This window comes from Drepanopeziza brunnea, assembly GCF_022702325.1.
Source record: "Drepanopeziza brunnea f. sp. 'multigermtubi' strain 214-2 chromosome Unknown ctg2, whole genome shotgun sequence".
Lineage (NCBI taxonomy): Eukaryota > Fungi > Ascomycota > Leotiomycetes > Helotiales > Drepanopezizaceae > Drepanopeziza > Drepanopeziza brunnea.
Window position 1 is genome coordinate 785,649 of NW_027094065.1, and position 22,154 is coordinate 807,802.

Below are 22,154 nucleotides of genomic sequence, written 5' to 3' on the forward strand. Positions count from 1 at the left end.
TTGTTTGGCTTGGTTTGTAAGACAGGAAGGCGGGAATGCAAAGATCCGACGGCAAGCTCCTGCTCCTGTCGTCCTATACGATCTCGTGCTACCTGGGAAGGAAGGTCCCGAGAGCTGGGTCTACAATCTACCGTACACTTTACATACGAGAGGAAGGAAAGGGCAGAAGACCACACCGCTTGGTATTTAATGGCTGGCTGGCTGAGATTCCCATTTCCATTCACCAGCTACTGCGTACAACCACACCACCGCTTTATAACGTCCCGCCCGCCTCAGCTTTTGCTCTCAACGACAACCATACGACACTCTCTGCACGGCACTCCAAAATCAAACTCTCGACGTCGCAAAGAGGCTCAAGTACACCACATCAACGAAGACTCCAGCGAAACCAGACCAAGATGTTTCCCGCCCTCATCAGCATCCTGCTCGTCGCAGCCGGAGCCTTCGCCGCCATGATCGACGTCAAGGTCGGAAGCGGTGGCTTGACCTTTGATCCTGATGTCTTCACAGCCAGTATTGGAGATAGGTGAGTCCCCCTTCTCCTCGAGCCTAGGCCATCGTGATCCCTTGTTCTGGTGCCAGCCCTCACCACTCACTCGATCGGAGGCTCTGGACGGCAGCAGGGCTGATATATGAAAAATGATAGCGTCGTGTTCCACTTCTACAGCGGCTCTGGCTCGCACAACGTCGTCTCTGGCGCCTTCGACTCCCCATGCATGCCAAACACCGATGCCTTTTTCTCAGGTATCATTCCCGGAACTGATGATGGTGTGAGTCTACCCTTCTTTCTTCCCTTCCGTCCTCTCTCCACCCATCCCCATCTAATCCCAGTCCCCAGCATCGAGTCCCGAAGTCTGCCAATTTTGAACTAATGAAATCATCCAGGCCAACACATTCACCATCAACGTCACTTCCAATGACCCCATCTGGCTCGTATGTACAAATCCTCAACGGGTTTCGTCAAAATCTTGGAGATCTTGGGCTCCCAAACAATGATGCTGACTATGATGAAGTACTGCTCCGTCCGCACCCACTGCGTCAGTGGCATGGCTGCGGTCATCAACCCTCCTGCGGACCATAGCATTGCGGCCTACAAAGAAGCTGCTCAGCTCCACCAAGGCGCCGCCACCGACCCAGAAACAGTGCAAGGCGGAATCGTCGCCATCGGATCTGTCTCTTCCTCCGCGGTAGCCACGCTCGCGTCGACTGTGGTATCAGGCAATGTGAGCAGCACAGTTACCTCCACCTCCTCTGTGGCTTCCACCGGCAGCGCGACATTCTCGGGGACGAGAAATCCTGGCGGACCGGCAGCAAGCACAACCAGCACTCCGGCAAGCACCAACCCGAGTGTATCTGCTACGTCGACGCCGAATGGTGCGGGAAAGACAAGTGAGTGGAGTGTTATCATGGTGCTCGGTCTTGTTTTGATGGGCACTGTTGCTTTGATGGCTTGAACGACGGGAGGCCGGAGTGAGAAGTGGGTGGATGACTTGGTCATTAGCCAGATGAATTCGAGACTTCCCATTTGTAAGGTTTTGAGGTGTAAGTCAGCGGGAGTAATTGGCGAGAGAAAGCGAAGTTTTTGACGATAATATTCCGTTCTAGCCAGTCTTACGCTTCAAAAGTCGTTAAATGAATATTGAAATTTTGTCCTGGAGATCAAGCGCAGTTGAGAATGACCAGGACATCATTGTACTCGGGTGGTAGTATTGATGTGTACCTACCTAGGTACATGGTGATCGATCGCTTATCTGGCTTTGATAAGAAAGACTCTTGTTTAAAATGATTGATCATATAGAAACGAATAATCGTGATATCAATTATGACAATCCTTCTCTATTAGGTTGACCCAGCAACTGATGTATGTGCTCGACTAGAATGGGTGCTCCTGTAACTAGCCATGCTAACCTCTTGGGATCGCCCTTAAAAAAGAGAGCGATCCAGGACGGTCAGTTGACTATTGAAATATGCTCCCCTCCCCAACCTGCTTCAAAGATATATCTAGGAGTTAATTGGGAAGAGAGCGAATTCGGTTCTGACGGTGTTGATTTCTTACCTATACATATAGGAAACTCCTCAAGCCCTGCAAATTCGGCAAAACCTCGTGCATGACTCAACCCCCACCACAAGATTTGAAAATCATCACGACCCCGCCATCCGCCATCGATACCACAGAAACACAGCAACACAACCATGGCGGATACACCTGAAACTTCCGCACCCGCGCCCGCTGAGGCCCTTGCGAACCTCCATCTCGACGAGGTCACCGGTGAACGCGTGTCCAAGTCGGAGCTCAAGAAGCGCCAGAAAAACAGACAGAAGGAGGCAGCCAAGGCGGAGGCGGCGGCGGCAGCACCACCAAAGCCTGCGCAGGCCAAGAAGAGCAATGCTGAGGCCGACGAGAAGGAATTGAACCCAAATGTACCGTTGCCCTGCCCTCTATCAATCAACAAGAATGTCGGATACCCAAGGCGGAATTGACTGACTGAGGCGGGCTCACTACAGCAATACTTCGAGATCCGATCACGCACCATCCAGAAGCTCCGCGAGACCAAGAGCCCCAACCCTTACCCGCACAAGTTCCAGGTCGATTACGACATCAAGAACTTCGTCAAGGAGTTCGGATCTCTCAAGTCGGGCGAGCACAAGAAGGACCTCGAGATCCGAGTCGGGGCCAGAATCTACAACAAGCGCGCCTCGGGCAACAAGCTCGTCTTCTACGATGTTCGCGACTCGGGCGTCAAGGTCCAGGTTATGTGCCAGTTGCAGGAGGCCAAGCCTGACGGCGTCCCCTTCGAGCAACAGCATGAACATCTGCGGCGGGGAGACATCATTGGCATCGTGGGATACCCGGGGCGTACGGCGCCAAAGAACAAGATTGAGAAGGGCGAGGAGGGAGAGCTGTCCATCTTTGCCACGGAGATTGTTTTGTTGACGCCTTGTCTGCACCAACTTCCCGACGAGTACTACGGCTTCAAGGACCAGGAGCAGAGACACCGGAAGCGATACCTTGACCTTATCATGAACGAGCCGGTATGCGCCATTGATTGCTTTGCCTGCCGATTGCCCTAGAATATGGGGCAACGAACATGTACAGAAAAGTGGCCAGTTGCTAATTCCTGGATATCTAGACCCGCAACGTCTTCCTCACCCGATCCAAGATGATCACCTATATCCGCAGATACTTCGATGAGCAAGAATTCGTTGAAGTCGAGACCCCTATGATGAACCCGATCGCTGGAGGAGCAACTGCCAAGCCTTTCAAGACTCACCACAACGACTTGAACATGGACATGTTCATGCGTGTTGCGCCAGAGCTGTACCTCAAGATGCTTGTTGTTGGAGGTCTAAACCGTGTCTACGAGATGGGTCGTCAATTCCGGAACGAGGGTATTGATCTTACCCACAACCCCGAATTTACCACCTGCGAGTTCTACATGTAAGTTGCGCCTTTGGAATGCCAGTATCCCCGAAAAAATTCCTCCCTGCGTTTGGAGTATATTGTAAAGGAAATGATTCTGACTTGGTGAAACAGGGCCTACGCCGATGTTTACGATATTATGGACATGACAGAGGCTCTTGTGTCTGGTCTTGTCAAGCACATTACCGGAGGCACCACCACCAAGTACCATACGCAACACGGCGAAGAGTACGAAGTCGACTGTGAGTACTCTGGCTCTCCGTTTCCGCGTTGTGGGGATACTCCCTTATTGGATGTATCTCTCAGTTGAGAGCCTTCAATACTGACCCATCTCAGGGGCCGCGCCTTGGAAGCGCATTGAGATGATTCCTGCCCTTGAGGAGGCTACTGGCGAGAAGTTTCCACCCGGAGATCAACTTCATACTAAGGAGACCAATGAATTCTTCCGCCGCGTTCTCAAGAAGATGAACCTCGAGTGCTCACCACCTCTCACCAACGCCCGCATGCTCGACAAGCTGGTCGGCGAGTTCATCGAGGAGAAGTGCATCAACCCAACCATGATCACTGGCCACCCACAGATGATGTCCCCGCTTGCCAAGTATCACCGCAGCAACCCCGGTCTCTGTGAACGTTTCGAGGCTTTCGTCTGCAAGAAAGAAATCGTAAATGCCTATACCGAGTTAAACGATCCCTTCGACCAGAGATTGCGCTTCGAGGAGCAGGCTAGTCAGAAAGACCAGGGTGATGATGAGGCTCAGATGTACGAAAGAAAGTGTTGCTCTATGGGTGCCACTTATGCTGACCTTCTCTAGGATCGACGAGAACTTCTGCCAATCCCTAGAATACGGTCTCCCACCAACCGGAGGATGGGGTATGGGTATTGACCGACTGGTCATGTTCTTGACCGACAACTACAGCATCAAGGAAGTGCTCGCGTTCCCGTTCATGAAGGAAGACGCCAGCATGAAGAAGGAGAAGCTGGCGGCGGAGGAGGTTGGCATCAAGCCTGTCTCCGAGGAAGGAATCCGTAAGTCCCCTTACCCTGTCCCTCAGCGCATTGATCTTCTGCGATTTTTGGTATCGGTGCACTGCTGACAATGTGGGTACCGAACAGCGCACAAGTGATGTCCAGTAGATCTAGAGTATCTGGTGAGAATATCAGGCTGTTAAATCGACAGATCTCGGAGTTTATTACTTGTACTTCTCTTGTAACTTTTCCATGCGAATTGTGTGACTGCAGACCAAGACATTGTAAGTGTATCTGAAAGCTTGGTGTATGAAATCCGACCTGTCGTCGTACCTCGAGATTTTCATGGCGGTAGGTGTACGGAGTCTAGGGTAACGCGACTACTACTACCACTATCCTCCAAGTACCATTCCATTGTCTCCTTGGCTTACCAATCTCCCTCTCATTCACTCATTACCCGTCGGCGGAGTTCCATTCAGCTTTGTGGATCAGGAGGGAGGAGGGAGGCTCTTTCGGTGTTTGGACTTTGAGTTTTTTTTCAAAATGCCTAGATTGATCTTTACAGATGATCCTGAGGAGTGGAACATATATATATATTTAGGGGTAAAGATAAGTAGCGAGGAAGGGGGAGAAGGGAGAGAAGGGAGAAGAAGGAAGGGAGAAGAAGAACAAGCAGCTCGCTCAGTTATTTGGTGAGCTTGTTTTTTTGGGGGGGGGGTGGGGGGGAGTTGATGCTAGATATATATATATATAAGCTTGATGGTAGGTAATAGGGTAGCGAGCGGATTGGAAAAGGAAGAGAGGGGAGGAGAGGAGAGGAGAGTGGTTGGTTGGTTGGTTGGTTGGTTGAGTGGGTGGCGGATTGGTTTGCATGATGGGTTCGGTTGTTGTGGATTATGGATTATGGATTATGGATTATGGATTATGGATTATGGATTATGGATTATGGATTATGGATTATGGATTATGGATTATGGATTATGGATTATGGATTATCGTGTGGTGGTTTGGTTGATTTGGTTGGTTTGGTTGGTACAAGGGTATATATATATATACAAACATCTCTCTCTCTTTCTTTCTATCTGCCTCTCTGTGTGCTCTCTGTCTTTCTCTCTGTGTGTCTTTCTCTCCGCATCTTCCTCTCCGCATCCAATTACTCGTCCTCTTCATCCTCCGTCTCGTCGTCGTCCTTATAGTCGTCATCGCTATCATCGTCCTCCGTCTCCTCATCGTCAACCTCTTCCTCCTCCGTGTCATCGTCATCGTCGTCGTCTTCCACCTCCACCACCGGCTTGCCGTCTTGCTTGTTGCCCTTGCCCTCGTCGGCGTCCTTCTCGTCGTCGTTGGCGTTATCGTCGTGCTCCGTCTCGTCCTCGCTGTCGCTCAGCTCTACATACGTCAGGGTCTTTCCCTCGGCCTAGAAATATGACATACACACACCGATCAGCCCCCATTGCTATTGCCATGCCCGTTCCCGTTCTCAGCCACTTGGACCCCGAAATCCCAAAATCCAAAAACTTATATAGAAAAAAAAAAAAAAAAAAAAAAAAAAAAAAAAAGAAAAACAAAAATGGTGGAAAAAAAAAGGAAAATGAAAAGAAAGGAAAAGTAAAGATAGACATCCGCCACCCGCCCTGCGACTCACCGCGGCCCTCGCGTTCGCCAGGTCGATCAGCCGGCGCATCTCGGCGTTCCACATCTCCCACATGCGCTTCAGGCTCGCGGCGGTCTTGATGTCGCGCGAGCCGGCGAAGCGGTAGCGGTGCGCGTTGTACAGCGGGAGCAGCAGCGGGAAGCGGTTCGGCGCGATGCTCCACCGGCGCTGGAGGCTGCCTTGCTTGGTCGGCTGCCGGCCCGGGAGGGCATTGTCGATGTCATGGCAGAGGAGGGAGCCTGGTTTGGGGGGTGGGAGGGTTAGTTGGTGTGAGGGGTGGGAGGTTTAGTTGGGGTGTGGGATGGGAGGGGGTGGGAGGGGTGTGGGATGGGGATGGGATGGTCTCTTTTGTTTGGGTTTGGGTTTCTGTTTTGGGGAGGGGGGGAGGATGGGGGCAGAGGAGGGAGGACGGAGGAGGGAGGGAGGGGTGTGAAGGGGAGGGAAAAGGAGGGGAGTGAAGGGGAGGGAAAAGGATGGAGAAAGAGGGCTGTGAAGGGGAGGGAAAAGGAGGGGGAAGGGGAGGGAAAAGGACAGGAGGAGACGCACCGTAGTAGGCCCTGATGTACTTCCCTAGCTGCGCGCTGGGAAGGATGCCCATGGAGAAGGGGGACGGCCAGTTCCCTGGGCCCAGGGGGGTCACCAGGGGGGACTGGCCACCGAGTTGGGCGGTCATGCGCTCGAGTTCGCGCTGGGCCATGTTCTTCTTGGGCTTGGGCTTGGGCTTGGGCGTGGACTTGGGCTTGGGCTTGTGCTCCATTCTTACTGTTGTTGGTTTTCTCGGGTGCTGCGGAGGCTGTGGCTTTGTTTTTGAAGCTCTTGTTCTTGTTCTTGTTCTTTTTTGCTGCTGGTGTGGTGGCGATGGAGGTAGAGGCAGAGGTGCAGGTGGAGGCAGAGGTAGAGATAGAGGTAGAGGTGCAGGTGCAGGCAGAGGTGCAGGTGGAGGCAGAGGTAGAGATAGAGGTAGAGGTGCAGGTGGAGGTAGAGGTAGAGATGGAGGCAGAGGTAGAGATGAGGTAGAGGTAGAGGTAGAGGCAGAGATAGACCATTCCGGAAACTGCTCCGCTTGTTTATGGTCCAAGCTCGCTTGTCGAAGCGAGTCGAAGCGAGCCCTCTTTCCTCTTCCGAGCGAGGCATCTAGATCTCCCGACTCGATTGATCCTTAGCTAAACAATCCATCCCTACCTCACTTAACACCCAATCCAAGATTCATACACATGTTATCTCTCATCCTGATAAATCACTTTAGCTTATAATAACCACTGGGACGATTAATGGAACGTAATCTATTTATCTATATGTAAATTATAGTTTTAGTTATGTAACGGACTATTTAAGGAAGAGGCTTCGTCTCGAGTTTTGTGACAGATTGAATTATATATTAAAACATGACTGGATGGGAGTAGCAGAGAACGCTAGCGATAGATAGACCTATCTTGAAGATGCGTAAATTGAGTTTATAGCTTCTTCAGTCAAGCAAAGCGAGGAAGAGCCAGCACATCCAGACCCTTTTTCGGGACGCCGCTTAGGGATTCTGCTTCCGTTGTTTTTATTGAAGATGCCGATGTTGGTGTCGGTATCGGTATCGGTATATGAATACAGAAAGAGACTATTGACGGCTTGACTGCCTTTTACTAAAAAAGGGGGAGGTTGGAAGATGTACTCTGCGTTCCACACTGCAGAGTGTTTCCCTTTAGAGAAGAATAGAATGGGGATAGCGATCTCTGCTTGCTTATGATTCCTCCGTCGGCAGAGTTTACAACAGCTATGCGGAAAGAGACAAAGGGAATGTGCACGCAACGGGGCTTGCTAAAAGAAGGGGACGGCGTGCTGGAGTGACATAGCGGGTTATTGTTGAGTTGAACTGTTGTTTACATGGGAGTTGCTGTCGTTGGAAGAGGATGTTCGGGTTGAGAATCAATACCACCAACGAAGATTAAAGAGACTGACTTTATATACAAGTACAAGCAGGAAGTAAGAAGAGAATCTACAGGACGTCATTAAATTCAATAACTACTTGGCCCATTGCACGTCCACGTAATGTCACCTCATAATCGTCGCCTCCTTACATCCTTTCAAGGCTGCATGAACGAGCCGAGCCGTCGGTTAATAGATAGGTAGGACTTGACGTCGCAACTTAAGGGGCCCTTCTTAAAGTGGGCGAAACAATCATGTCCCGCGTCAAATGCTTTCAAAATCAAGCGAAAATCTAGTAAAATTTACGATCTCAATCGCGTGCATCTCAACGAATATTATAGCTATAATAATATAAAAATAATATATTAAAATCGAGACACTCGTAACTTGTCGACAAACAAAAGATCTATATATCAATATACGTTGTTGGCTTCGAAGTAAAAGAACATGTAGATTTTCAAAGAGGTTTATATTTATTCGATTTTTAAAGATTTAATCCGCTTGAATCTGAACAAATATTAAAGCTGTAATAATAAAAACTATATAAATTGAGTCGACATACTCGTAAAGTATCGATATATCAAGATTTCATATACTAATTTATATTGTTAAGCGTAGAATTAACGGAGATAAAAGGTTTTTTTTAACGCTTTTCAACGATTTTAACGATACGATTCTGGCAAAATGAAGCTGATCTTTCGTCAAACAGTAATATATTAGAATCCGCATAACACGATAACCAATTATATTAAAGTATTAACAACTAAATCAATAAATCCGTATAATCGTATTTTAATAGAACATTAAATTTCCATCAAGAAACTTTTAGTACACAAAAAAGAAATAAATAATAATTCCATTTTCGACGCGAGACATGCTGTAATTGTTTCGCGGGATATGATTGTTTCGCCCACTTCATACATACTGTAGAAGGCCCTTGAAAGTTGCGACGTCAAGTCCTATTATTACCTACATGCATGCAGCTCGCTAAGCGACAGGATCACTAAGTCTACCATAAGTACACACATACGTAGTAAGTACCGATCAGCCATGGACTTCCCACCAAAATAGTACAAGAAAAACATACCCTTACAACCCTAACAAACAGACCCTGATCCTAACCCAGCGCGCAAGCTCGCCCTTGCCCTTCGAACCCTTCTTCTAACCCCAAACCAACCTGCCTCTTTGGCGATGCGATTCTGCGTGTACGGTACTTCTCCGAATCCGAGACCCGGGCCCGCTACGATCGTGCACGGCTTTAGCGTACACCGCTTCAGGATCGCCCGGTGGGGTTGGTTGTATGGTAGGTAGATGTAGCAGTTTTATTTGGTACGGTAGATTTAGTTACTGTAAAGCCATCAAACCGTCCAGTTTATCTCCGATGAGATATCACAGGAGCCAAGTTCGTGACTGGTCGACTGACTTTAGACAAGACACGACGCGGGACTCCCCGTTGCGGGCAGATAACCTTATCTGTTACTTATCAAAGGGCCGATCCGAGGATGGGCATTGGTCGTCGGCTTCAACGCCAACAGCTAAAAAGTACGGAGGTACGGAGTCCGCCGTACATGAAGTGTTAGCAAAGGGGGATATAGCAATCAAAATTAACCTATGAAGTACAAATTCAAATAGCCAGCTTGCGATTTTTTTTTCTCCGAAAATCACGTTACTACTTGGCTGGGCTAAGCTGAGAGCCTATGCCTTGTTTGACTAAGGCCACACTTCACCGCTGTATCCATCTCCCTATGTGTGAGCTGGTTCTATCTGTCGTACACTTGTGCGAGGTGGCGCGATCACCGGTGTTTAGAAATTGACTCCAAGCTCAACCTAATTGAGAAGAGAAATGTGGACGTGGTGCCAATTGAAGGAGGATCATTTCTTAGTCTATCTCTAGAACTTTAGACCTAATTTTGACCATGGCAAGTGTATCAGAACATGTCTAGAAAAGAACGACGTCGTCAAGCCTGGGAAAACGCCTGGTTATACAAGTTGCCCATGACCATATTTTACATGATCACCTCGTTGGAAACATCCTGTCCTCGTTAGCAACAGTATCTTCAAGAGGAATTGAGGAACCTACCCGCTTCAACTCCTTGAAAGGCAAGCAAATGCAATTCTGAACCCGGACCTCGTCTCCAACGCCACACTCCTTACCAAGGATAGTGATGCTCTGGACTTTGACGCCGTTCTTGATGATGCTAGTCGTGTGACTGTTGACAGGTGTAGGAGTACCTTCAACACGAGACCAGGCACCAACTCGGCTGTTCCACCCAATGATGGAGTAGAGAATGCACGCATCGTGCTTGATCTCCGAGTCCTCTAAGACGATAGACTCCTTAATTCTGACACCAGCCCCAACTTGGGCACGAGGACCGATGGAGACATTGGGGCCAAGCTTTGCGGTAGGATCAACCGTGGCGGTAGGGTGGATGAAAACTGGTGGGAGGATATTCGCAGATGCCTTGGCCAGCTCTGTCGATCCCGTCTGCCAGGCCTTTTGCAGGTACAGCGCGTTGGCGGGGACAGCTGAGCCAGCAGTCTTGATCTGTCTCCAGAAATCCTTGGTCTCGTAGACAAAAAACTGCTTGCTGTCTGCCAAATCACTCAAGATATCCTGCTCCAAGCGCAACACCCTGTCCTGCTTCTCTGCATCGTCGTCTTCTTGGAAGAAGGAAGATTCGAGGTTCTCGGAGGAGGGGTAGGAGACGAGGCGGGGGCGCTCAGTGCGCTTCTTGATAGCGCTGCGGATGGAAGGGAAGATGCACTCGGTGGCAAAGAGGTAGACGCCGCAGTTGATCAGGCTTGAGATGTGCGATTCGGGCTTCTCGACGTAATGCAGGACTCGGCGGGTGTGTGCGTCTGATACAATGCACCCAAAGTTGCTCGCGGCATCCTCGCTCACCCGTGTGCCCAAAATCACAGCCTCTGCGTCCCGGTCCTCGAAAAGCTTGAGCATGTCGTTCAATGGAAAGGAGCAGCAGACGTCGGCATTGAGAACGAAGAAGCGCTCGGGCTTGCCCTTAAGAATCGCATCGCGGAAGTGGTAGAGGCCTCCGGCCGTTCCCAGAGCTTGGTACTCGCGCAGGTAGAAAATCTTGAGCTGGGGGAATTCCTTCGTGGAGTCTTTGATGAAGTCGCGGAAGACGCCCTCCTCGTAGTATCCAATCATGCATACTTCCTGGATGGCAGGGACTTTGGCGATAGCGGTGAGGCAATGCCAGACAATAGGATGCCCTGCAACTTCAAAAAGGGGCTGTTTGTTCACCTGGAGTCAGTTTGGATGTCTTGGGACAAGATGCGCGGGGGGGTGTACCTTTGGAAGGTCCAGCGATAGAGGTCTGAAGCGGGTTCCTCTCGAGGGACCGCCAACCTATAATGTCCGTCAGAGCCCCCCTTCTCCATGCCTTCTCCTGCCCAGCTCACCAAAATGACAGCCTTGGTGGTGGCGTGCGAGCCATTGGCCTTTTCCCGATGGGGGATTTGTAGAGACATGTTTTCTGCTCCGATTCTTGGTGTTTGGGTGTGACTTGATGTCGCAGTGGATCTTGATACTGACTTTCGAGCTGGGGGAGGTCGAGCGGAGCGGAGCAGGGATCTAGACCGACCACCCAGAGGCTAAATCACCTGTGGCATGGTCACGTGTGGACGGACTGGAACTTCATCTCAAAGCTGTGACCGGGTTGAATACAAACCTCATTTGGCCTTCAACTATCCTGTCCTGTCCTGTTCTGTCCTGTCCCTGATATGAAGGCATAAATATGGCAATTCATTCAAAGCTACCAGGATCAAATGTCCGGCCAAGCCAGGCGATCTCCTCTTTCAAAAAGCCATCGTGAAGGCATTCACAGCAGCTCACGGCTCTGCCATACAAAAATATATGTAGATACCGTGAACGGGTGTGAATGTTTGCTCAGGCGTCGGGTCGGCGGCTGCAGGCTGCGCTCGAAACCACATTTTCTCTATCCTGCAGCCCTTATCATATTCCTTGCTCTGTTAGAGCCCTCTCGAGTCTTCTCTGCTTCCAGCATGCCCGAGATCAATATTTGCTGTTGCTCCCCACCAAAACAGATCTCGGCTATGGTCGCTTAGGAGATGGTCGAGGAGCATTTCAACAAACAACTCCTCGATCGACGGATCAGACCGCAGCTGGGTAGGGCTCGACTGGCTTTTTATTGGGCAGCAGGTAACGAGATCCTTGATCGGCTCATGCCACATATATACCATACATATATGCACACACTTTACAATATGAATATCAGTCGCGTGTGCGAAATTGTGCCGTGGGACAGAGTTGCGATACTCGCATCGGACGTATTGATTCGCTTCAACGAGATACCTACCGCGACGGGTATGAGAATAAAAGCAAGTTCTCGGAAGGCAGAAGCACTGGCATTCTATGCGATTGATTGCTGTGTTGCTGGTGAATGAATCTGCGACCGGATCGTTTTTGGCCGAGTTTACTTCGTTCGGTTCATTCAACTTCCACTTCCACTTCCACTTCCGCAAACCTCCCCCGGTGAATCCGCCTAGACCACCTCTCACTGCTGCCTGGCAAACTTCGTCTAGCGTCATTCACCTTCTCTTAGAAGCTGAAGTCAACCTTCCCCGCCTCTCACCAACCCTCTTCCTCTTCCTTCTCCTCTTCCTCCTCCCCTTCATCTTCCACCCTACAACATTTCCCTCTTCCAACCTCCACCCTTGAACCTTTTCCGTCTGGTATCTTCCACACCACACCACACAACGCACCCTTCCTTTCTTCGTTCCAGAGCTTCTTCGCTCCTCGCGCTCAGCTTAACAGCTCTTTCTTTCGCGCTCCTCAACCCGATTGTGTCCAAAAACATCTGGTGCCCTCCCAGCTGGGCGCCGAGCATAGATCGAACTTCTCAAAGCAAGGTATGTCGACCCAACCATTCAATGCTTCAATGTCTCTTTCAATAATCTCCCTTACAATAATCTCCCTTTCGATATTACGTTCGCGCTCCTTCATTCGGCGAATTATCTTTCAAATGCTGCATGGCAGCTCTCGGTTTCCCATCTCGTCTTTGGCGCCCGGGGGCCGTTGTTGGCCTTTGCGCCAGCTGTTCGGTTTTCGCCCTCTGCTATTTCTTTGATCTTCAACCTTATGACCCGATGCCGTTCTTCGTTCTTCTATGTATCTCCCCTCATTGTACGTATGCTAATCTCCATTTCTTTTAGGCTTCCATACCACCACCTACAAGTATCCATGGCGCCCGCCTCTGGTAGAAATAAGAGCCGGATCAAGAGTGAGTATCCAACCAGTTCGGGTTTGAAAACACCCACGAATCAGAGCAAGTCACGCACACTGTCACCACTCCTGAGAGATGAGATCGACTTGACGACGTCTTCTGACGAGCTTGAAGACGTGCCATCCACTTCCTCATTCCAAACAAGTCAAGCCGAACAGATCGATTATGACGACGCCTCGAACACCATTAAGGTTCAAGAATTCCGTCCCAGATCAGGTAAGCCCACTGCCCGCTACACTTGATAGATTCTAACAATGGCCAGCGGCAGTTCCTAATCCTACATCGAGGGCATCTTCTACACCTACGCCTGCCTCCCGGGTTCCTTCACGGCCAATCCGACAACAGGCTGCTGCAAAGTCGCCACCCATAATGTCTGGTCTTGAAGTCATCGGGAAGAATGTCAAGACACTTGTGGATACGATCGAGGACCTGAAGCGAATTGGCCTCAAGAGCATCGACGCGAAGCTTCCTGAGCTGATACTCGTTGGAGACCAGTCTGCTGGCAAATCGTCTTTGATGGGTGCCATTGCGGAGATTAACCTGCCCAAAGGACAGTCGATGTGCACCAAATGTCCAACCAATATCAAGACTACGTGTGCGGAAGACTGGAGTTGCCGCGTCTCGCTCCATAACTCCTATGACCACGTTCCACACAAGTATACCGCCAAGAATGACCAATTTCCAGACTGGGTCGAGAACGAGCAGCTGGTAATTGAACCTTTTGCCGAGCTGGACAAGAATGAAAAATCCAAACTCGAAGAAGTATTGAGGTGTGCCCAAGTGGCTATACTCAACCCCAGCAAGGCGCCAGCTGTATTCCTTCCCGGTATCTTTGACCCTGCAAACCGAGACAGCGATGAGGATGAAGCCATGTTCTCACCCAATGTGATATCTGTCGAAATCTCGGGCCCAGGACTACCAGAGCTGTCCTTCTACGATTTGCCCGGGCTGTTCAACGCGGCTAATGCGCGAAAACAAAGAGGATTGGTTGAAGTATTTGACAACATGACAGAAAAGTACATCAAGCACGAGAATGGGCTGATTATTTGTACCATGTCGATGCACATCGACCCAGGTAATTCAAAAACAAAAGGCTTTATAGAAAGATACGCCGACACCGACGAGCGCTGCATCGGTGTCCTGACAATGCCTGATAGAATGCAGGATGGAAAGGCTCATTCGGATTATACGAGCATTTTCGAGAAATCAAAATATGTCCTGTCGCCGCATGGATATTTTGTCACCAAGCAGCCCGGTCCTGACTTCGAGGCTTCCGGTGACAAGTATCACTCAACTGCTCGTGAAGAAGAGGACAGATACTTCGAGACGGCCCCGCTGTGGAAGTCAGGGGGGGAATGGCATCGATACAGGAATCGATGTGGCACAAAGACAATCCAAGAATATCTGTCCAAGGCTTTTGCGCAACAGATCTTGAAAAGGTATGCTGAGCCTAACACATTTCGTGACATACACTGACAAAACATGTTTATAGTCTTCCGAACATAACTGATAACATCCGTCAGCAAACTAGCGATGTCGATCGAGACTTGTCGCAATTACCTGACGTGGCCAATCACCAAGCCCAGAGCATCGTGAGACAGAGTTTGAGTGACTTCAGCTATCAAGTTCGTCAACTATTAGAGCCCAACTCTGTTTACCGCAAGAACGCATTTCAAAAGGAATGGAAGAAGCTTTGTGGCCAGTTTGTCAAGGCGATCGAGTTTATGTGTCCGCGCTGCTGTATCAAAGCCGACGAACCAGAAGTTATCAATCTGGATGATACCGACGACGAGGAGGATCTGGTTCAGCAGCATCCAAAGCGGCCCTTAGGCTTGGAACGAGCAGAAAGCCCCTTGTCCAAGAATCCCAGAAATGGGAATGCCACCGCTCAGCTTCGGACCACGGAGCCATCTACCCCAGTTCGAGGTGTGAAGAAGGAGCTTAGATCGGGTAGAAAGATAGCCAAACTGCCGACACTGCATCCCAGCATCCAAAAACTCCCGGACGACGCATATGGCCCCTTCAAGCAGAGATACCTGGCTTTTGGCTATGGCTTCATGTCAATCATGGATATTCGCCAGGCGATCGAAGATAACGCTATGGCTGGGCGACCTGGTAACGTCAACGACGTTGTCATGGAGGATTACGTATTGAAGGCAATCAATATGTGGAAACGCCCTGTCGATACTTTTATCGACGGCACGTTCAAGCAACTGCGGGATGAGATTATTGGCGTCTTGGCAAGAGTGTTGATCCGCTACAAGGATATGAGCTTGCACAGAGAGTCAAAGGCAATCGTTGAGAAGTTCTTGGACGCCAAAGAGAAAGAGCAGCGAGCCCGTTCGCAAAACTTTTTCGAGGTGGAGAAGTCCAGTCTCTTTACCGTCTGTGACGCCGAGTTCGAACGCCACAAGGCTGTAGCCCTCGATCTCCTCTCAGCCGCGAGAAAGAAGCACCGAGTACAGAACTACGTGGATAGCCACACCGGCATCACAATCAATGGGCGAGTTAGAGACGAAACGAGACTCCGAGCTGACGCCGAGGCAAACATTGGTCCGGACGCCTACGGGAAAGAGTTGAACACTGCTGCGTACATCCGGGGATATTACGATATCGCTCGCATCCGTTTCACAGACTACTTATGCGTCGATATGAATGTGACGTATTTTCATAAGATCAAGGACGAGATACCCTCGCTCCTTGAGGAATGCCTACAGATCAACGGGGCTAATAGTAAGTCCACGCCCCCCACCCCTCCCGTTAAATCATGGTGGCGCGGCTCGAGCTGACATTGGTTTTTCTTCTAGGCGATCGAAGATGCCAGGAACTGCTAGAAGAGAGCGATCAGATCGCTGCCCAGCGTAGCGCGCTGGTCAAGAGAAAGGAGCAACTCTCCACCTTCTCCAAAATCCTCGACAAGCTTCAAGTGGAGATCAACAACAAGTCTGGTCCTTCGGAAGACCGCATGCGCGAGCTGGATGCTCAGATCGCTCGGCACGCCACCGCGTTCGCTTCAGCTTCGAGCTTCGCGCTCGATGGCCAGCAGACTATCCCCTCGAACGACGACAACGACGAAGCCACTGCCGAGTCCAGCACCATCGCTCGTTCCCCGCTCAAGCAGGCCGCAGCTGACAAGTTGAGGTACGACCCCGGCAATGCCTGAGAGGTTTTTTTTCTCTCCCAGCTCCTCCTCGTCCTCGTCGGCGTCGTCGGCTGCTGCTGCTCGCTGTCTTGTCTGCCTGCACGATCCGGCGCGACACTCGGATTGCATGTCCCGTCTACATTCAGCACTGCCTGTCTGTCTCCTTCCGTGCTTTACTTTCTGGGCTCTTTTTCTTTCTTCGGAACTTGTACCACCCCGCGGCGCCGGCCCATGTTTGTTTCTATTTCCCTCTTGTTATTTGGCGGTTGCGCAAACCCTCTGTTCTACTTCTGCTTCTACTTCTACTGTACATGTGGCACAGTCACATCCAGACCCAGGTTGTCACAAAAATATACACACACGACCTCATGTACACAACACACATCCACCCACCTCTCTCACTTCCTCCTTTCTCGGAAGTCTCTCAGATTTGGACGCGTACAGCAAAATCACAAATCGCGCACTCTCTCCTTGTTCTCATGAAAAGGAAACGAACCGTCCCCCTTTCTACGGATTTTCCGTTTCTCTTCTTTTCCTGGGGGATAGGGACGGGCTTTCCCCCTTTTCGATTCAATTTCCTCCTCTGATTTCCTTATGCGGTTATTCGATAGAGGAAAGGATAGGAAGAGACTAGAGCAATGAATAAGAAGTTTCATACATCGTGTATCGTGTATCGATATCGCTGTGAGAGAGAGATAGCTAAGGTGGAGGGGCAGGGGGAGGGAGAGGGGGGTTAATCACTTACTCCTACCCACCTCTCAGCCCCTTCCCATCCCCTTCCCATCCTCCCATCTACCCAGCTAGCTATCTGGATGAATGAATGAACGAATAAAAGATATTAAAAAGCGCCCACCTATAAAACCATTCTTTTACATAAATAAATGTATAAAAAAAAGAAGTTTCGTAGAAAATAGCTCCGCTATGCTATGCTTACTGCTTACTGCTTACTAATAACGGTACGTGCGTCTACCGGTACTTCGTACCAATGGACGAATAGGTAGGGTACCTACCTACTACCCAATCGATGCGTCTAGGTACCGGTATTACACATTTAGTAGTATTTTACACGCGCGATTGACCTATTCCCGTCACACATCTGAGCTCTCTGAATTTGAATCGACCACACCCTCTGAACACCGAGAGGTCCATTTTCGAAATTTTCCTTTCCTGCTTTAACCTCTTCTTCCCATCCTCTCCTAACGTACCCTCTTCTCTTTGAATCACAACTTAATTCTTCGATCCTCGACGCTCAAAGCTCAAAGCTCAAAGCTCAAAGCTCAACCACCACGACGACGCCAATCGGGATTCCCGCACTTGCTTACAAAAACAGGATAGACCGAGCGTATCGTACCCACCACATACTACTGTACGTCCCAGGCCTAAGTATTTTCCCCTCGAGGGTGCCTGAAAAGTTTAGTTTCCCCTTTAAACCCCTTGGTTTCCCTACTACCTCCGAGGGGTAAAACTTACGCCTGTACCGTGGTACAGTACGTAGTACGTAGTACGTACTGTATCTACCCAAACCCAAACCCAAACCCATATCATACCGCATACCACATACCGGTACCACACCCATACCATACCATACCCAAGCCCACACCCACCCACACCACACCACACCACACCCCTACGGTATCACACCAACCCAAATACTACTAGTACCTACATACAGTACTACGCACGTCGTACCTACGCATACCGACCGGTACATACCTACTCCTCACACAAACCAAGCTTGCGCAAACCCCCCCCCCAAAAAAAGTATAAGCAGGTAAACATTCCCTCGCGTAATCCGTAACCCCCTCCCCCTTTTTATTTACCTTTTACCCCATTCCCCATTCCCCATTCACCATTTACCTTTTACCATTTACCTTTTTACCTTTTTACCTTTTCGCCCCCCTTCCCTCCACCTCTACCCCCCTCTACCCCGCACTTCACTTCACTTCACTTCACTTGACTTTATCTTACCCCTCCCATCCCCCCCCCCCCTGAATAGCCTACCGGTAATGACCTACCTAAGGTACGTAGGAAAAGAAACCAAGAAGCGAAGCCGCCCCCCTTCCCTCTCCCACCTTTGGAAATTCCCTCCTCCTTCCCTCCTTCCCCCCCCTTTTTCTTTATAAATAATATATATATAAATAACATATATATATATACAATTCAAGAAACTCCAAGAAAATTTTTTTAATTTTTTTTTTTCCAAGAAGAACCGAGGCCCCGCAGACGAAGCATGCGCGCATATCCCCATCCCCATCCCCATCCCCATCCCATCCCGTGTCTTCTGCTTAGTTATTAGTGAGAGGATGGAGGATGGAGGATGGAGGATTGGGCACGGGGTTCGGGTTGCGGTTGCGGTTGCGGTTGCGGTTGGGGTCTGGCGTGAGGTTGGGTTGAAGAGAAGAGAAGAGAAGAGCGCCACGCGTGCATAAGGTACGTAGCATAGCATACCTAACATACCTAACATACGTACTACGTACGTACGGTACATCCCCCATGCGTGCAGACAGATATGAAGGAGCGGACCGAAGGATTCAGGCGATCGACGCGGCGTGCAAAATTGTGAGGTGGGAGGGGCATAAGGAGGGGGAGGGGGGTAGGTAAGGGAGGGATGGGTAGTAAGGGAGAGTCGGAAGATGATCTGGAGATCTGGAGATCTGGAGATCTGGAGATCTGGAGATCCGGAGAGAGGGGAAGAGGATAATAGACGGAAGAGGCTCGACGCGAGCGGGCGATGAATGACTGACTTGACTGAATGACTGACTGGCGTTGCGCGCTATCTATGTTGCAATCACTATTGACCATTTAAATTGTACATCGACGAAGAGATGAGATCCGTCCATAGAATGTTATAATGACGCCAACGTACGGAGAAGAGCAAACAAATGATTTTAGTTGGAATCGAAGCAGAAAGTGCTTGCGCTCCCCCCCCAAAGAAGCATGAAGTGTATGTATAATGTAAATGCCCAAACCGCAATGCAACCAACCCAACGCAGTGCATGTGAAATAATGCAAAGTCAAATCCAAATGCCGTCCGAAAATGCTCCTTCGTGAAACCTCGTGAGAACTGGACGAGCAGGAAGAGTCCCTAGTTTTTCCCGTCAGATCACTGTACAGACAAAGCTCGCTCGCTCGCTTAAACTCCCATGCCAAGAAATCCCAAATAACCCGAACAAGCAACCGTGGGAATCACATCTCCGCTCTGGAGATGCACTGCACAGCCACATCTAGACCTCCACGATCCGCGGTCGATGCGCAACCACGCTCTGACGGATCTCCTTCTTCTCCTTGCTGCGCTTGAACATGTCGGCGAGCAGATTCTTCTTCTTGTCCTTGCCGCCCAAGACGCTGTGGAGGCTGCTCTCGTCATCCTTCTCTTTCGCCTTGATCGTCTTTCTGCTTCTCGAGCTGCGTCCGCTTTCGGATGGAGGCGGCCTCGAACCCGACGGTTTGAGAGAGGGGGGTTGGTGAGAAGCTGTGTTTAAGCTGCCGACTCGCCGGAGAGTGCGTTCACTCCTCACGCTTTCGACTACGCTTGGTGCCCGCCTGCTCTTCCCGTGACTGCGCTCTTCTCGTTTTCGCTCTCTGATACGTTCTCTCTGCTGCCGCGCAGCTCCAGGGGTGATGAATTCCCCGTCCACGCTCGTAGCTACGCTTTCCACTTCGACGTCTGCGATGCCGCGTCTCCAAGTCTCGATACTGCCCACCTCCGTCCCCTCATATGCCATCGGCTCCTCCAAGCGAGGCGCCCCTCTCGCAGTTTCGCCATTAGCCTGGATCTGTTTCACGATCTTGTACCCCCCAAGCATGACGACCGTTACACCGAGCGCGACACCAGTCGCAATCAGGAACTGCGGGGAAGACAACAACGCGAACACAGCCGGCGACGACGATCTCAAAGCCGTGATGATCCCCGGCGACACGGTCTTCAACAGCGAGCTCAGCTCGGCAAGCGTCAGTGCCACCGCAGCCATGGCCTCCGGGTTGGCCTGCAGATTGGTGATGATAGCCGTAGCGGAGTGTTGCACGCAGTGTGCCTCCATCAGCATCCCATCCAGCTTCGTCATGGTAGCTTTGAGCTCCTCCTTCTGTCTCTCGTCCTCGTATCCGGGTAGGAGGTCAGGTGGCAGCTTGCCGTAGGCGAGGTTCATGTCGATGCCATCGCTGTCGCTGTGGAAGTCGGGGTTCGAATGCGCGCGCGGGGGCATGCGGGAGAGCTGAGAGGACAATGGAGGGGGACAATAAATGCTGCCGGAATCACTGGGGACCGCCGAGTGTCTGCGTTGGAGGCCGGGGTGTTCGGACCCGGAATGAATGGAGCGAGGAGAGGTGCGGGCATGAGGGGACGTCGCTCTGCGGGAGCCATGATGACTGCGAGATCTGCGGGTGGAGGAGCCGCTGACTTCGGAGATATTTCTCAGATTGTGTTCGGTGACAGGCGGTCGGGAGGGACTAGCTGGGTCGCGATGGCGGCGAGAGTGTCTGGAGGTGGAGGTGGTTGAGCGGCTCTCTTGCCGGGTCTCGAGAAGCCTTTGCTCATTCTTCCATTCTATATTGGCCTGGTGGTCGGCTCTCAACTCGGCTTTCTTGTATTGGTAGGCTTCTCTTGCGTCCTTGAAGATGTTGACTAGGTGTTTGCCCTGGGAGGGGAGAGAGTCAGTTTGGGAATCGGACGAACGTGGAGGAGGAGGAGGAGGAGGAGGAGGAGGAGGAGGGAGGGGGGAAAGGAAGGATCCTAGACTCACAGTGCTGATGACCTTGCCGGACTTGTTGATGACGGTGACGGTTTCCATGGCAGGCATCTTGCTGGTATTGTGTATATGTATGTATTAGGAGTAGAGAGGTGCTTGCAGGCCAGCTTTCTGGGCATATATGGTTGGTTTCGGTTGTATCGGGAGATTTTGGTTTTGGTTTGCAGTGCGGTGCGGTGCGGTGCGGTGCGATGTCGGAAAGATGCGGTGAAGATATCTTCCCTCCAGCTACACAGTAAAGCAGAGCAACGCACTGACAATGTCTTTAATTATGGGAGGATGTGCTGGAATTCCCGTATTGGATATTTTTTTTGGGTCTTGGACTTGGAAAGGGATGAGTGTTGTTGCAGTTTGTTGTCGACGACATGGACAGAAGACATGCCCCAGTCCCCAGTCCGTCCCCAGGCCCAAGTCCCCTAGTCCCCTAGTCCCCTAGTCGCGAGGCGAGGCGAAAGAAAGTCGGGCAACCATTGGAAGCCACTGGGGGATCTGCACCCTTTAGTTTTGGATTCCTCTCTGCTGGCGACGTCTGACTGGCAGTTCTGTCTCCAGCGGCTCAATCCTCCATCCCGCTCCAAAGTATCGTCCCGTCTGAGGTCTGGTCTCGGAAAGTTAAATGTTGGCGGCGGGTGATTCGACTGATTTTGACCCGCGCATAGCCGGTGAGACAGCTGGTGCATTGGGCAAGCATCTGCATCCGCATCTGCACCTGCATCTAGTAGTGTATCTGCAGCATCTGGGTCCGGTCGAGACCGTCCGACTCAAGAGAGGATGTCGCGGTGGGTTCGGGGGGAAAGGGAAGGGGGGGGGGGTTGGTGGTTGGAGGTTGGTGGTTGGAGGTAAGGTAAGGATCATTGCCTGGAGATCTCGGGCTCAGCATCTTTGGTTCTTTGGGTAGCCGAGATGGTATCGTGATAATCACGTGACTCTGATTATGATCTCACGTGACTTGTACATGACCAATGTCACCCTCGGCTTTCTGCACCATCATCCTTCCACTTTCCACCTTCCACAATCGCCCTCAACCATGTTTTGTTGGTG

The 22,154-nt window shown here is 50.7% G+C and overlaps 6 protein-coding genes across 6 annotated transcripts; 3 read left to right on the plus strand and 3 right to left on the minus strand.

Annotated features, from left to right (window-relative positions):
* Positions 1–398: 398 nt before the first annotated feature.
* L3040_001436 (uncharacterized protein) lies at positions 399–1,454 on the plus strand (the record flags this gene model as incomplete). Its single annotated transcript, XM_007292991.1, has 4 exons — positions 399–526; positions 647–770; positions 886–933; positions 1,014–1,454. 4 exons carry the CDS (start codon positions 399–401, stop codon positions 1,452–1,454), a joined length of 741 nt encoding a protein of 246 aa, XP_007293053.1.
* Positions 1,455–2,193: 739 nt separating this feature from the next.
* On the plus strand, positions 2,194–4,546 carry L3040_001437 (uncharacterized protein; the record flags this gene model as incomplete). The annotated part of the gene is made up of 7 exons (XM_007292992.1): positions 2,194–2,421; positions 2,506–3,033; positions 3,132–3,439; positions 3,536–3,663; positions 3,758–4,181; positions 4,234–4,448; positions 4,536–4,546. The coding sequence occupies 7 exons, from the start codon at positions 2,194–2,196 to the stop codon at positions 4,544–4,546; spliced, it is 1,842 nt and encodes a 613-aa protein (XP_007293054.1).
* Positions 4,547–5,541: 995 nt separating this feature from the next.
* Positions 5,542–6,799, minus strand: L3040_001438 (uncharacterized protein; the record flags this gene model as incomplete). The annotated part of the gene is made up of 4 exons (XM_066156742.1): positions 5,542–5,777; positions 5,829–5,844; positions 6,034–6,281; positions 6,589–6,799. The coding sequence occupies 4 exons, from the start codon at positions 6,797–6,799 to the stop codon at positions 5,542–5,544; spliced, it is 711 nt and encodes a 236-aa protein (XP_066012764.1).
* Positions 6,800–9,962: 3,163 nt separating this feature from the next.
* L3040_001439 (uncharacterized protein) lies at positions 9,963–11,448 on the minus strand (the record flags this gene model as incomplete). The annotated part of the gene is made up of 4 exons (XM_066156743.1): positions 9,963–9,989; positions 10,037–11,209; positions 11,270–11,326; positions 11,380–11,448. The coding sequence occupies 4 exons, from the start codon at positions 11,446–11,448 to the stop codon at positions 9,963–9,965; spliced, it is 1,326 nt and encodes a 441-aa protein (XP_066012765.1).
* A 1,732-nt stretch (positions 11,449–13,180) lies between these two features.
* On the plus strand, positions 13,181–16,386 carry L3040_001440 (uncharacterized protein; the record flags this gene model as incomplete). Its single annotated transcript, XM_007292995.2, has 4 exons — positions 13,181–13,439; positions 13,486–14,662; positions 14,716–15,956; positions 16,031–16,386. The coding sequence occupies 4 exons, from the start codon at positions 13,181–13,183 to the stop codon at positions 16,384–16,386; spliced, it is 3,033 nt and encodes a 1,010-aa protein (XP_007293057.2).
* Positions 16,387–19,589: 3,203 nt separating this feature from the next.
* L3040_001441 (uncharacterized protein) lies at positions 19,590–21,164 on the minus strand (the record flags this gene model as incomplete). Its single annotated transcript, XM_007292996.1, has 2 exons — positions 19,590–21,002; positions 21,108–21,164. The coding sequence occupies 2 exons, from the start codon at positions 21,162–21,164 to the stop codon at positions 19,590–19,592; spliced, it is 1,470 nt and encodes a 489-aa protein (XP_007293058.1).
* Between the last annotated feature and the right edge of the window lie 990 nt (positions 21,165–22,154).